Below are 13994 nucleotides of genomic sequence, written 5' to 3' on the forward strand. Positions count from 1 at the left end.
GCGGCTGCGACTTGAGCCTTGAGTCTTGCCTGCTTTCAGGCGGCAGCCAGCTGGAGGTGAAGCTGGTACTGCTGTGGAAGCACAACATGCACATCGAGTACGTGGCGTCGGCTCCGTGGCCGCTGGACCCCGCCAAGCGCAGCACCCGGGTGGAGGTAACCATGGAGGGCAGCTACGACATCCTGCACGACATCAGCTGCACGCAGAGGAAGCCCATCACCAGCCCCTACCGCACTTCGGTCATTCGCCGCTTCTGGAACACTCTGCAGAGGTAGTGCACAAGCGCCCGAGCCACTTTGACGTCGAGTGATCAACTGCTGCCGTCATTTCAGTATCAACCAGACGGATCAGATGCTGGTACACCTGCAGTCTTTCAACTCGGTTCCAGAGAACTACACTATCCCGGAGAGCACCAAAAACGGAGTGCCGCTTTTCTACATCCCGCCTGGATCCACCACGCCGGTAATCCCGACAACAATGGAAGCCACTATGTCTGTTTTTATTTGCGTCTCCTGCGGCTTCGCGCATTCGGATAATTTGATGCGTGGTGGCATTTGCTTGACAGCAACAATTGCTTTTGTCCAGGGCTGCAGCCATCCAATATTTTTTGAATCGATCTTTCTATCCAGCCATTCATCGAATCATTTAATACCAATGTGCAGTATGTTGATTCTTGTCGTTGACTAGGTATTTGTTCTATGATGAAACCAACACAGGATGGTTGATTTACAGCTGCCGTAAGCTGCTTTTGCTTCTTCCAGGTTCTGTCCCTGCAGCACGGAGGCTCCAAAGACTCGTCGCAGTCGCAGTTCGCCTCCTACTGGAAGCCCATCCTCTCCATGGATGCCAACTTCTGGCAGAGGTGGCTGCATATGCACCGCATTGCCATTATCCTGGAACACGACATGTGAGACGCACCGGCAGACACTCAACAGACACTTTGTGTTGCCATATGTGCTCAGTGGAGTGTTTGTGTGCGCGCAGGCCGGTGCCCAAACACCTGCACACAGCGGGCAACAACGGACGGTACAGCACCATCCAGTGTCGCATCTCCCACTCTGCGCTCACCTCGCTGCTGAGGGACTGGAGCAGCTTTGTGCTGGTGGAGGGCTACTCCTACGTCAAACTTATATACAGGTGATGACAGTGACCACGATGATGATAATACCCACATTGAGCCTGTTGAGGAACTCATGAAAATGTTTACTGTTGTTGATCGAAATTATTTGTTTTCCTGTTCGATAAATTGAATTTCGTGACAGACAGCAATTTCTGAAATAATAGTTCATTCCAACCCTAAACTAATCACAGTCCTCCTATAATGAGGATAAAGAATGTATATGTCAAGAGCTATTCAATGTCTACATGCTTTGCTGCACTGTTTGTGTTCATTGCGTTGCTTAAAGGGCTGTAAAGTATAAACTCAACGGGTGGAGCCTTTAAATGTGTATTTGTTTTTTTCAACATGTGTGAGTTCCACAGTATTGTAATGTGTCTCCACAGTTCTCTAGAGCAGCCCCCCAGCTCCTTCTATCTGGTCCGACTTATCTCCAAGACCCCTTGCATGGTTCTGCGATTGGGCTTCCCCATCGGAACGCCGGCGCACGTTCGAAACAAGGTAGCAGGACCTCTCAGCACTTTACCAGTGTCAAAACGATTCTAACATGTTGTGATACACTAAATTAGATTAGACTAGATTCTCAAATTGTGCAATGAAATGTTATATTTGATATTGCTTGGATATTTTTTCTTAGTAATACTTATATTTTTTTTCTTGTAATATAGCAACATTAGGAATACGTGAAAAGTTTGATATTGGAATGATACACTACATAATAATAAATATGTATAAAGAGCCAGCGTCCATTGTGTGTCCCCGGCCAATCAGATTGTGGATGAGCTCCGTGAGCAGATCCTCAAGCTGCGCTTCCCGCACCGCATCCAAAGCAAGGAGGCCACACCCAAAACCAAGAGGAAGGTGGCGGCGGGCCAGCCATCGCCATCCAAGTCGCCCGCCCTCTCCGCCCCCAAGCAGGCGCTGTCGGACCGGCCGTGCGTGGTGGTGCTCAACAAGCCGCTAGAGAAGCTGCTCATCAGGTTGGCGCGGAAGCACACACAACCGTCATTTATTTAAAAATAAAAAAATAAAAAAATAAATAAACATCAACAAACAAATAGACTCAAATGCTGACTGTTTTGGATGTTTTCTCCAGATACGAGAAGCTGCCCCTGGACTTCAGGACACCCTTCATCTTCAGCATGGAGAACTCGTCTTTGCAGCCCTCCGGCGGGGCGGCGCCCCTCAACGTGGCGGGCAACCGTGCCGCCTCGTCCACGCTGGCCTCGCTGTCCCGCTACTTCTTGCACCGGCGCTGGGTGTGGGCGGTGCAAAGCAGTCAGGGTCCCGCCATGGCCATGCAGGCAGTCTCCCACATCCTCTCCATGCTGTCCGAGTGAGTCCGAAGCGTACCTTGACATATGACTCACCCCATGTTCGATTTGTAGAGAGAAAAACTGTTTTTGTGTTTTGGGGCTGAGGCTGGACCATTTGAATGGCCTTTCCAATTATTTCAGCGGGGAAAGAAGATTTGAATTACGAGCACGCTCACAAAACTAATTCCACCTGTATCTCAAAGCAACACTTTTTTTTGTCTTTGTCTCTGTTCTGCTCAAGCACACTGACGCTGAGGTTTTTTTTTTTGTGAAGGATCCGCCTGTCAGAGGGTTTTCATTTTGCCGCCAGTGGAGAAGGCATTGTCAACATGGTCATTGAGCTGCCCATGAAGGTGAAAGACAGAGGAAAAGGCTGCGAAGGTCCCCAAATAATAGTCGACAAGTGAAGAAAATATATGCATAAACATATATTGTGCAGCGAAATGTGAATGGATCTTAGTCGTTTTGGTGAAGCAGCATGTGGCTCATTATCCAATGTTACTCTGACCACATTGTACGTTTGCGCTAGGGCGCGTCGGCCGACTCTGAGCGAGAAAGTCACTCGTGCATTGTCCAGTACATCCTCTTCCCGCCTCACGTGACTTCCAGCAAGGACAGGTAGCAACTCCTTCACATGTTCATTTGACGATCTGCGGCGTTCGTTAATAAAGTCGCGCCGAATGTCACAGCTTCTCCACGGATGACGACAATGATACGGAGGTGGAGGCGGTGGACGTGGACGTGGAGCTCAACCTGGTGACCGAGTGCTGGGTGGAGCCTCAGAGCGGCACCATCGCCAACTGCTCGGAGCAACATCGCCACCTGCTAGGCCTCACCTACCAGGAAGTGCCTCAAGCCGTGAGTCATGCTGCTAATCTTATTTGCGACGTTGTTCCCCCCTTTGGCCTAGTGACTTTTCTGTTTTTTTTGTTTTGTTTTTTTCCCTCACCCAGATCTTCCCCAGAGATTTAGCCTGCATGTCTACTATGATGACATTTGAGTACCTGAGTCAGCTGTGTCAGAACAAAGACCAGGTCTGCTCTGTGCCCGCTGGACTCAAGGACAGCACAGGTGACCAAGCTTCTTCTCTGCCTTCATTTCCAACAGCTGCCTTTATTTGAATGGCAGCTGTACGCTTTAGTGAACAAATTGATCATTTCATTGCTCATTCCATCCATTTTGGGCAAGACATCTACATTTCATTTATTGATCTGACTCCGAGTGCAAAACCCAAAAACTGCAATCCAATCAGAGCGTAGCTGTTGTACATTGCAGACTTGACGGATTGTTTCGTCAGCCACCTTTAACCGTGCTGATGTGGGCGTGTCACGTCCCATCTGATTTCAGGAGATCCGTCTGCCTCTGAGGAGAGCATTCAGATGGTTCCTTTCCAGTTTGATCTCATTCAACTTCTACCCAAATGCCAGCAGGTGGAGCTCTTCTTCCTTACATTCAGCACAGGTATTTTTTATTTCCAGCCACACGCGTATATTCAGGGCCTATTAAGCTATGAATAACGACCTTTCCAAAACGTTGCCATTGTTTTGCGCATCGTGTATCCATCCAGAGGTGGAGCCAGACGAGCAGCTGCGGAGCGGCACCTACCTGCCTAACGAACTACTCCTGGGCCTCCTCCACAGCAGCCTGGAGCAGGAGCTCACTGACCGCGAGATTCCCTTAACGATTGATGACCACGCTGCCTTTGTGCGCCACGTCCTGGAGCGTGAGCGTGACGGCCGCTGCGCTCCCTTCCCCCTGCCCGTCATCAAGGGTGAGACCTTACCGGCCCGGCACATCACACCGGTTTTATAATGTTTTTTTCTTTCTTCCCCCCAGCAGAAGATTTCACGAGGCCTCTTGATAGACAGGAAGTGATGTCAGCGTTTCACTTAAATGGCAGCAGTAAAGAGATGACGGAATCCACCAGCACTTTACAGGTAATCCTGCTCCAAAACAAAAGCAGTACTGTACGCACAAGTTTATTTTTCATGTTAGTGCGTTAGCGCACCCTGAAGCAGACAGAACAGTCTTTTTATTATGGACACAGATTTAAATGTAATTAACATGTAAAAACAAAAAACATATCTTAATGTAAATTTTGGCCAGGAAATGACTGAAAGCAGTTTCTCCCGCATTCTAATCTGTTTGTGGCGTGTTTGACCATCAGAGTTTGGCCAACGCTGACCTGGCGTATGATGAGCATTCGCTGGTGGGGCAAATCTGCTCCGTGCCCCAGTGGAGATGTTACGTCAAGCACATAAGCTCCCAGCAGATCCTGCTCACCTTTCTGCCAGCCACCTTCACAGGTGCCACATTTCTATTCCCGCCTACTGACAAACTACCACAACGTACAAACGAGTCTACGTTTTTTTCTCGCCAGATGTCCTGATGCTGATGAACTCAGATCTGGAGGCGGAACCTTTGAGTAACGTCAGCACGCAAGAGGACGACACGCTGACGCCCGGCAACAAGTCACAGGCCGATTCACCGTCCGGATCCACCGGCGAGATGAGAAGAAGCTCAAGCAGCGGGCACCTCGATGCCACATCACCCGTTGCCTCGTCACCCTTGGAAGGGCCGAGCGGACCCGGCATGCCCGCTGAAGCCCTGCCGTCGGACGGCTGGGGTAGCGGGATGTTGGAAAACCAGACCGAAACGCCCGGCTCAGGTCACTTTTCGGCAGGTGCAAGTGGACACTCACATTTTCTTCTGGTTAAAAAAAAAATGTGTGCGTTGTAGATTTGGGCGACAAAGTTCATTTCTCTGAGCCGCAGCGCTGTGGCGTCCACAGCGGCGGCATACTGGGCCGCCAGCTGTCCCAGCAGAGCACCGGCACGCAGCTCAAGTGTCCCGTCTACGTTTACAACTGCTGCCTGGAGCTGCTCAAAGAGCAGCTGGTCCACCCCGCAGCCAACCGACATCCCCGGGACGTCTTCTTCAGGTACATCTGCGCCATTCACTTAAGACAAAAATGATTCTCGCACACCCCAAAATTCCAAACAGTCATCAAACACCACGCACAACACACATTAGGTGGGTCAGGCTACCAAAGTTTACCGTGAGTTAAATTTGTTAATAAATACCAACTCACGGTCACTGTAAAAATGTCCAGTTGTAAATGTCGATTGTGTCTTTGGTTGTCCTTGTGACTGAGTAGACCTCAAGAGGCTCAGCAGCTGCAGATGTTTCTGCAGATGAAGTCCAGGTGAGAAGAGTTGCTTGTTTTCGTCTGCGTCAGGAGTGCTTTTTCCCAACACGCACGCTGCATTTTTTCGCAACAAAAAAGAAAAGCACGTCGACTCACCCGTCACGTGATTAGGTTACACTGGGAAGGCCAATACAAGAGCTGCATCAAGGTTTGGGAGGGACTCTTATGACTGCTGTAATGATCAAGACTAACGCCATGGAGTGGATTTTGTGGAAACACCAGCCATCAGTTGTGAAGTTTTGGAAGCATCCCAGTCAATTCCGTCCCGCTGTGTCCCGACAGGTCGCTGTCTCAGGACCGCAGCAGCCCGTCGCCTTGGACTGACCTTCTGGCACAGCCTCACAAGCACAAGGAGCTCGCCCACTACTGCAGCCTGCTCCAGGAACACTACCAGCAGAGCTTCGCAAAAGGTGTCTGTGTATACTTTCTCAATCACCCTGTTAATTGTCAAAGGCCATCTCTTTTTCTCTGCATGAAAGCGTGTTATAAGGGACTGTCTATCTTGTGTGTGGCGTTCAGGCGTCTACCGGAGCCTCCAGCAATCGCTCAGCATCAGCTCCCAGGATGTCCTGATAGCCATGGACTACTGCGAGGAGTCCCTGCAGGAGATTGATATCACAGCCTTCCTGCAGGCCCTGTGCGGACACATCCGGCTGTTCCGGGAGAACGGCCAGCTTCCAGCCTGGACTCAGCAACCGAAAGCCCCTGGACGGTCGGCCACCTTCATCGTCGGAGAGGCCGAGGAGGATCGAGCTGACGTCAAATCTGCCGTGACCTCCTCTTCGAGGTAAAAAGAAATAGTTTAGTTACATTAAGATTCAATTTTTTTTTTTTTAATTTCAATACCTTTCACTTTTTTCTACATTAATAATTAAATGAAAAGTTTTGAGATGCAAGACGCCAGTGAAGCCGAATCTGAAGGTCCCGCCCCTCGGGAGGTCTCCGGTAAGATGGCGGCATTCCCCTTGGACTTGCTCCAGACGCATCCTACCTGTGACGTGTGTCCGGACGTGCACAAAATAATTCAGGTGAAATATTGCACACGAGTGAGCAGGCACATATCACGCCGTTGTTGCGCCGATAGTGAAACGCTTCAACCCTTGCAGGAAAAGTTCCTGGGGATCGTGTTCCAGTATTTCAAACCCGTGCCTTCCAATCCACATTACTTCTATTATTGCCTGCCATCTTCCAAGAAGGAGGTGAGGTCATCCACATTCACCTCCTCAAAGTCTCTTTTCATCAGGAGATGAGATTGCTACACAATTTTTACTTACGATCTGGGGAACTACCACATTTATTTTAAATGTCCAGACTGTCCAGATTTATTTTGGTACATTTCTCCAATATAAAAATGCCCACCCCCACCCCACGAGACTGATGCGGTTGCTCCACAAATTTGTGCCAGTCTATGTTAATGTTTGGGAGCGCTACGCAACATTTCAGTCTATTTTTCCCTGTAAACTCTGATATGAGGTCACTCCACAATGTTGTATGCATTTATGTTACATCACGTCCGTATGAATATATGATGCGATGTTTTGGCATCTCCAGGAGGACTCGGAGGACGGTGAAATGGAGGTGAGGCCCTGCGAAGAGATGGTGTCCGAGGCCGAGCAAGCCACTGAAGATGGTGAGCTTCATCCCAACACCTAGGATCCCGTCCCACGCTTTGTTTTCGCCTTTTGCAATACGGCACCTTGTGTTTGTAGAAATGACCTCCGGCGGCTGCATCACCACTGAGAGCGACAACGACTTGGTGGTGGAATACAAGGAGCAGCCCAGTGGCGGCAGCATCAGGAGCCTCAGCGCCAGCGAGGACCGCTCGCACTCGGACTCCAACACGGTCAATCAGGATCAGGACCAAGACTCCTTCAGCATCTTGGAAGAAGGAGACTCCCTGCTGGAGGCGGAGGGGCCAGAGATGGACATGCCGCCGCTCTTCCTGCACGTCACCTGCTCAGTCAGTGCCAAGAGCTGCCATGGGTCCACCCCCATACACACCCTGCCGACCTGCCTCGGTGAGTCGGGTCCAAATATCGCCAGTGGCTCTCTTGAGAATGCAAAAATTGCCAATCTTTGTTCAAATATGTACAGCGATGCCTTCACTTGTGCGTTTAATTCATTCCCCAACAACTTTATTGATACACAACCGACAATGCACCATTTTAGCGTGAGGGAAGGGCAAAAACACGGAAACAGTTTGTAAAATTTAGAACCTGTGAATGTTGTGCCTCCAGGTGAGATCATTTCCTGCCTGGAAGATGCCGAGGCCTCGCAGTTGCTGGACCTGAATGAGCTCTCGGTCACGCTGGACATCTTTGTCCTCACTCTTCCCGTGGAGATCGAAGTCATGGGTGACTTTCATCACAACAGGTGAAGCGGTGGCGTTCTAAGCGGCGATTAAAATACTCATTGTGTCGTGTACGTATACCCGCAGGTACACGTCTGAGAGCAGCGTGTCCTTGAACCGTTCTCCGGGTCAGCCGTCGTCGTATCGGTCGGACGACGAGTTGTCGGCCGTGCTGGAGGGACTAAAGGGGGCCGATGTGGACATGTGAGTGTGGATCTCAAAATAGAGGCAGATGATTTCATTTGTTGGCGCAGAGACAAAGGCAAAAATGTAACATGTGCTCTCCTCTGTCAGGGTCTGTGGTGAGCCTCTGTCCAAGCTTCCGCTTCCTCACAATCTGGCCATTCTAGCCACCATGGATGAGGTAAGTGTGCAGTGATGCTCTCCTGCCTATAAAGGGCAACAAACATCCTTTGCTGTTTCCTCTCCATCAGATCCGCTGGCTGCTGGAGGACGAGATCGTGTCCGCCCTGCGCCGCTCGCGCACCATCGGCCCCGCCACGCTGCTCAAGGTGGCGCAGCACGTCGTTGGCTCAGCCGGACGTCCACACTGTCGCAGTGAGGACGTCCCGCTGCAGTTTGTCTTCAGGCCCGAACAGTCGTTGGACAGGTTCAAGGAGGCAAGTTGCTCCGCTCGCCACTGCTGTTTTTGCACTCGGAAAGTAGTTGTCCCAATTACTCTGGACACAACAGGGCAGCAGAAGTTGCTGTCTGTAGTCCTGAATTTCTGTGAGTTACCCATCTTGTGTGTTTTTTTTGGTTTATTTTTAGATTTGAGACAAGGTTTTTCTTCCTCCATTTCAACTTACAAGCAACAATTTTGCAGATTCCTCCAAAAAAGAAATGTCAAGCTGTTTATTACCACTTCCACTTGTTTACTTAATTATCTTAAGGCACCACTGCATGTGGGTTCTCCATTCCAAACTAAAAACAGTACCCTGTAATGTGTGTTGCGCTCCCTGCAGGAGTTCCGTCGCATAGCACTCTCTGGCTATGTGCTCAAAAGCGAGCAGGACAACTTCTACTATGCGTCTTTGAGCCGGCTGCATCCTCGGAGGATGCAGAGGCTGTCAGAGAACAACACCATAAACAGGGCAGCGCCTCAGGAAGAGTCACCCTTGGAGAGCCAGGCCGATGCCGACGACGTGGTAAGAGATTCTCATGTTTGAAGATAACGTCTGAATATGTGAGTACTGACGAGTATCTACCGTAATTTTCGGAGTAAAAGTCGTTCCGGAATATAGGTCGCATTAGCCATAAAATGCACAATAACGTGAAAAAAAACATAGATAAGTCACTCCGGAGTACAAGTCGCATTTTGGGGGAAATTTATTCGACAAAATCCAACACCAAGAACAGACATGAACGAGCAACAACAGGCTAAACGATAGGTATGCTCACGTGACATAAACACAAACGAAGAGCTGAGAACAGGCCTGACGTAACATTCAGAGTTATTCAAATAACTATTACATAAATAACACGTTTATAAAACCATCTGTGTCACTCCAATTCATTAAATCCATCGATCGTCCTTTATGGAAACGATGCCACGTATGCGCCGCGCCGCTGACGTCTAAATATTCTAAATCTTCCACAGACCCATATAACGATATATAAAGTATATATCAAATAACTATCACATAAACCATAAACCATCTGTGTCACTCCAAATCATTAAATCCATCGATCAAATTCCTCGTCCTTTGTCAACAACGCCGCGCGTGCGCCCTGACGTCAGCCTCGTCGTTATTCCACAGATCTAGTATAAAACTATATTATAGCGTTAACAAAGTACAAGGAAAGAGGACCGGGCGTGCGTAAAAGCCATGTCCGAGCCCCATCCACCGTCCCCGGACAGCCACCCGGCCGAGCGCCGGCCCACGACTTCCATCCACGGAGGTGAAAGAGAGGTCCGTAGAGTAGGACCGGGCGTGCGTGAAAGCCATAATAGTTTTTCAAACCTTCTGTGTCACTCCAAATCATTAAATCCTTCAAACTCTTCGTCCTCCGTGTCACTTACAAACAAAGCCGCTAATGATGCCGGTAGTACGTGGGGCCCTTCGTCATCCTGTGATCGAATCTTTGTCCTTTATGTAAACAACCGCCGCGCCACTGACGTCACTTGAAATTCAAATTACAGCAATCCCTTGCTACATCGTGGTTCGTTTATCGCAGTTTAACTTTTTTTTTTTTTTTTTTTTAAATTTTGAAAATTTGTGAAAAAATTCATATATAAGTCGCTCCTCAGTATAAGTCACCCCCCCACCCAAACTATGAAAAAAACGCGACTTATAGTCCGAAAATTACGGTAATATAATTGTGAAGCTATCACGGGAGTCGCCCCTTTATAATGTCCCATTATCCACTGTGAATGTTAGATAGAGTGAGGAAAAAAGATAAAAATGAAGACACGTCAGGGACTCGAACCAATTATACAAATTGTTTGACCCGCAGGTCGCCAACGTCACTGCTGAAACCAACGGAGAGGCCATGGTGGAGGTCAGCGAGCCGGTCGTGAAGAGCGATGGTGGTAACACGCAGAGTTCGGTGAGCCTTCAGATGTTGAACGAGCTCACCTCACCCCCCAAGACCCCCTCCAACATCAGCCTAGCTGAGTCGGTGCAGTCGGCCTCTCAAAGTGAGTCCACCCCATAGCGCAGAATAGGCCTGAGCACTGTTTCGAAATTCAGTGTGAGCCAGACAAGGTCCAATGTGTCGCCCCAAATAAGCAATATGCTTATTGCTTCATCCAACCCTCCAATCTTGTTTAGAGGTGCTGAGCACTAAACATTTTCGCAGGCTTCGGCAAGTTGAGGCCGAGTCGTGTGCAGAGCATCATCTCAAGCCAAGGAAGTTTGGATTCTGACATGCAAGGTGAGTTCGAAATCCATCAAAAAAGGATCTCATGCTCACTTACGTATGTGTTGTTACATTATACATATCAAATGCATGGAGCCCTTGCATCAAACCCTGTGGAACTCCCCTCATTTACATATTGCTCAGGGTTCTTTTTTTTTTTTTTTCTTTCAGGCTACGATGGCGGTAGCAGCGACTCAGAGTGTGAGAGTCCCACCCTGGATGAGCAGGAGAGTCAGACCCCACTGATGCCCGACTTCTGGCTCATAGCTAAGATCTACCCGGACAGAGTCAAAGTCTACTCGCATTCCAGGTGAGACTGGTCCTCAGGAACCTTCCAAACATTACTCATGGTTTGTGTGTGAGCCAGAAAGTTGTAGCTTTATGTTGAATGTTTGCAGGAGTGTGAGTGAGGAACAGGAGTTGAGCATGAAGGAGCAGGAGAGCAGGGAGGACAAGCACGAGCTGCCGGAATATTTACAACTGCACCAGCTGGTGGTGAAGAAGATAGGAGAGCTGTGTCGCAGAGTCAACCAGCGCATGCTGCTGCAGGACCTTCATGACAGCCACATGTGCAACTCCCTCCTGGTGGCAGAGAGCGAGGAGGACATCTGGAAGAGCGAGTCTGCGTACAGGCAGAGGCGCAACCCCTCAGACGGTCAGTCGCTGTCCGCCGTCTCCGTGCTTTGACGTTCGGAAGTGAACGGCGCTTTGTGTCGTAGATTACCACGCTGAGGAGAGCTACCAGGCCAGAGATTACCTGGCCGCCACAATGCAATTCATCCCAGGACACTTTTCCTGCGAGGTGGTGTGGAGCACCATCATCCACATACACCCAAGACTTAAGATGGGATCTAACATGGGCGTGTCCAGAGGTAGGCAAGTCTATGATCAAGAAACACAGCAAATCACATCTTGCACTCAGATGCTGCATGAGTGTCTTTGATTTTTCTTTTTGTCATCTCAGCCATCCAGGCTTTACGCTCCGTGCTCAACTCCTTCTGCGTGGGCAACAGGAAGAACATGTATGTCTACCAGGAGCGTACCACCAAATCCGTCTTCTACCTCAGGTTGGTGACACCTCTCAGCGAACACGTCTTGCTCATCTGTTGCCTTTCCCAAACCTCGCAATTCATCTTGGTCATTGATTTACGCAGACTTTATGAGACGTCTCAAGTGGGGAAATACTCCGACGTGGACGGTGGGCTCCACACGTCTCGCTCCCTCAGCCTGTCCAGAAGTCAGGAGCCGCTGTTCTCTGAAGACCTCTTGGTACATTCAAAAAAGAAAATCTTTTCATGCCTCGAGCTCAATGTTGAAATCTTTCCAATCTTTTCAAAAGTTGGATCTATTCCTGTTTTGTCATAGTTTTTGACAAACGAATTACATAGATTTGTCTGATTGCTCCCAAATTGAACACACTCTCAGGGTTCCAGGTCGTCTCTGGAGGGTTCTCGTCCAGTGGGCCAGGTGGACAAGCACATCCTGCTGCTCGTGCATGGTGTGGGCAACGCAGGTAACAGGCGACCCGTCTTAGCTGTCACCGTCACGTCAAAGAAATTCCACTGAATATTGTCTGTGCTCCATAGGTCCTGAGATTACAGACGAGCTGGTGAAGGTCCTGCGCAAACGTCTGGATGAAACCACGCTGGACATGATCACCCTCATGCTCGTCAGGAACTGCAAACTGACACCCGCTGACGTGGAGGTGCTCGAATGTCTAACTGTTGTATTCTAAATCTGAATTGTGGGCCAAACTGGTACCACGGAAGCATATATGGCATAGCACGCCTCGCTACCATCGCGAGCTGTGTAAAGAGCAATCGAAAGAAACTCGTGCCGCTTCACCTGCTTTTGTTCAGTTCATCCAGCCGTCGGGCTCTCCCTCAAGCGAGGTGATGGCGTTCGGCCTCCCCGCCTTCTGTCTCCCGTGGCTTTCGGCCGTGTCTCACTACCTCCGCCAGAACTTGCTCATCTTCCTGCATGTGCCCAAGTACACAGACAGCAACACGGCGCACCACTTCAAGGTAACGCCTCGACCGCTTTGAAACTTGTTGTCCTCAAAGTCATTTTGATGAAGTAAATAACTGACTGGGCCTATTTTTGATCACACTGAAAGTTTTCAGTCAAAACAGCCTTTTGAATTAAAGGCCAATTATCTTCAGTATACAAGAAGTTGCTATCTTTCACATTTTGCCATAACCTTGATAAATAAAAATGTCCACCTCAAATTGACCGTATGCATCTCCTTTCTGCAGCATTGCTTTCATTCGAACGCCGACGTAGCGGATGGCGACATCTACCTTTACAACAAGCCCGGAGGTCAGGGGACTGGAGGCAAAGGTACACCCCCTTTCGAATTACATAGTTCCAATGTTTGACTTGCTTGAATACATTTCTGATGGTCAGAAACCTAACCCCCCTCTCAACCTCACAGACATAAATGCTATTTTGATCATGTGCACTGATGACAAATCATCCGACCTGACAGGAATCGCCTGCATTACTCTGACGTTCGTGGATGCCGTAGGACGTCCCCTTCAGGCCCCTGTCCAAGACTGCGGCAGGCACACTGACAATTGTTCCATTCCGCTGCAGCCTGAATACTTTGAACGCTTAACCACCGTGCTGAAAGTGAAAGCCGATTCTGCGCACGTCGGCTGGAGCCAAGGTCAGGCCTTGCGTTTTATTTTGAAATTGCTTCCAAATATGAGCAGGGCAATCTTTGAGGCGTGCTTCACCACTGTTACTTTTCCTTTTAGTTTTCTTTTGCTTCAGTTTTGGAGATCTTTTTGAATGTGACACTTTCTGGATTTGAATAAATATTTAGAGGCGGTATCAGCGCCACTGCTGGTGCGCTTCGACGTGTGGGAGCAAGGCAATGTGAGCCCGGCGCAGCTGGCCGACAAACTACAGGGGGCGCTGCGCCACGCCCTGTGCGATGTGCTCATGGAGTTGCGGGTGCTGCCCAACCCGCTCTGTCTGCCCTGCGCCAACGTGCACGCCACCTGCAAGGACACTAAAGGTAGCACCGCGACGCCAACATACAAACGCCTACAAAGTTAGCTATTGGCTATCATAGCTATTGCTCATTAGGTATCCTGAAGCTCCTCTATTGCCCCTCTTCCTTTTTTAATATATCTA

General features: G+C 49.4%; 1 protein-coding gene across 7 annotated transcripts in view; it reads left to right on the forward strand.

Annotated features, from left to right (window-relative positions):
- szt2 (SZT2 subunit of KICSTOR complex) overlaps positions 1-13994 on the forward strand; it is a 28788-nt gene that overhangs the window by 2928 nt on the left and 11866 nt on the right. For 4 of the 7 annotated variants that reach the window (XM_037250286.1, XM_037250292.1, XM_037250291.1 and 1 more), the window contains exons 10-50: positions 40-271; positions 333-462; positions 762-907; positions 985-1137; positions 1504-1618; positions 1889-2097; positions 2214-2453; positions 2708-2786; positions 2963-3051; positions 3123-3291; positions 3387-3504; positions 3781-3894; positions 4001-4204; positions 4270-4370; positions 4601-4739; positions 4814-5116; positions 5173-5374; positions 5924-6051; positions 6161-6428; positions 6525-6669; positions 6748-6840; positions 7193-7271; positions 7351-7659; positions 7879-8014; positions 8079-8195; positions 8286-8355; positions 8426-8611; positions 8957-9139; positions 10449-10632; positions 10794-10868; positions 11025-11163; positions 11252-11508; positions 11573-11725; positions 11818-11920; positions 12008-12122; positions 12279-12366; positions 12440-12558; positions 12713-12877; positions 13109-13193; positions 13342-13521; positions 13681-13875. In XM_037250286.1, the coding sequence (XP_037106181.1) occupies positions 40-271; positions 333-462; positions 762-907; positions 985-1137; positions 1504-1618; positions 1889-2097; positions 2214-2453; positions 2708-2786; positions 2963-3051; positions 3123-3291; positions 3387-3504; positions 3781-3894; positions 4001-4204; positions 4270-4370; positions 4601-4739; positions 4814-5116; positions 5173-5374; positions 5924-6051; positions 6161-6428; positions 6525-6669; positions 6748-6840; positions 7193-7271; positions 7351-7659; positions 7879-8014; positions 8079-8195; positions 8286-8355; positions 8426-8611; positions 8957-9139; positions 10449-10632; positions 10794-10868; positions 11025-11163; positions 11252-11508; positions 11573-11725; positions 11818-11920; positions 12008-12122; positions 12279-12366; positions 12440-12558; positions 12713-12877; positions 13109-13193; positions 13342-13521; positions 13681-13875 (6315 nt within the window). Of the gene's footprint in view, positions 1-39; positions 272-332; positions 463-761; positions 908-984; positions 1138-1503; positions 1619-1888; positions 2098-2213; positions 2454-2707; positions 2787-2962; positions 3052-3122; positions 3292-3386; positions 3505-3780; positions 3895-4000; positions 4205-4269; positions 4371-4600; positions 4740-4813; positions 5117-5160; positions 5375-5923; positions 6052-6160; positions 6429-6524; positions 6670-6747; positions 6841-7192; positions 7272-7350; positions 7660-7878; positions 8015-8078; positions 8196-8285; positions 8356-8425; positions 8612-8956; positions 9140-10448; positions 10633-10793; positions 10869-11024; positions 11164-11251; positions 11509-11572; positions 11726-11817; positions 11921-12007; positions 12123-12278; positions 12367-12439; positions 12559-12712; positions 12878-13108; positions 13194-13341; positions 13522-13680; positions 13876-13994 lie in introns of all 7 variants that reach the window. The other 3 variants (XM_037250288.1, XM_037250289.1, XM_037250287.1) reach the window with 3 other exon arrangements.

Source organism: Syngnathus acus, chromosome 4, assembly GCF_901709675.1.
Source record: "Syngnathus acus chromosome 4, fSynAcu1.2, whole genome shotgun sequence".
In the NCBI taxonomy this organism is placed as follows: Eukaryota; Metazoa; Chordata; class Actinopteri; order Syngnathiformes; family Syngnathidae; genus Syngnathus; species Syngnathus acus.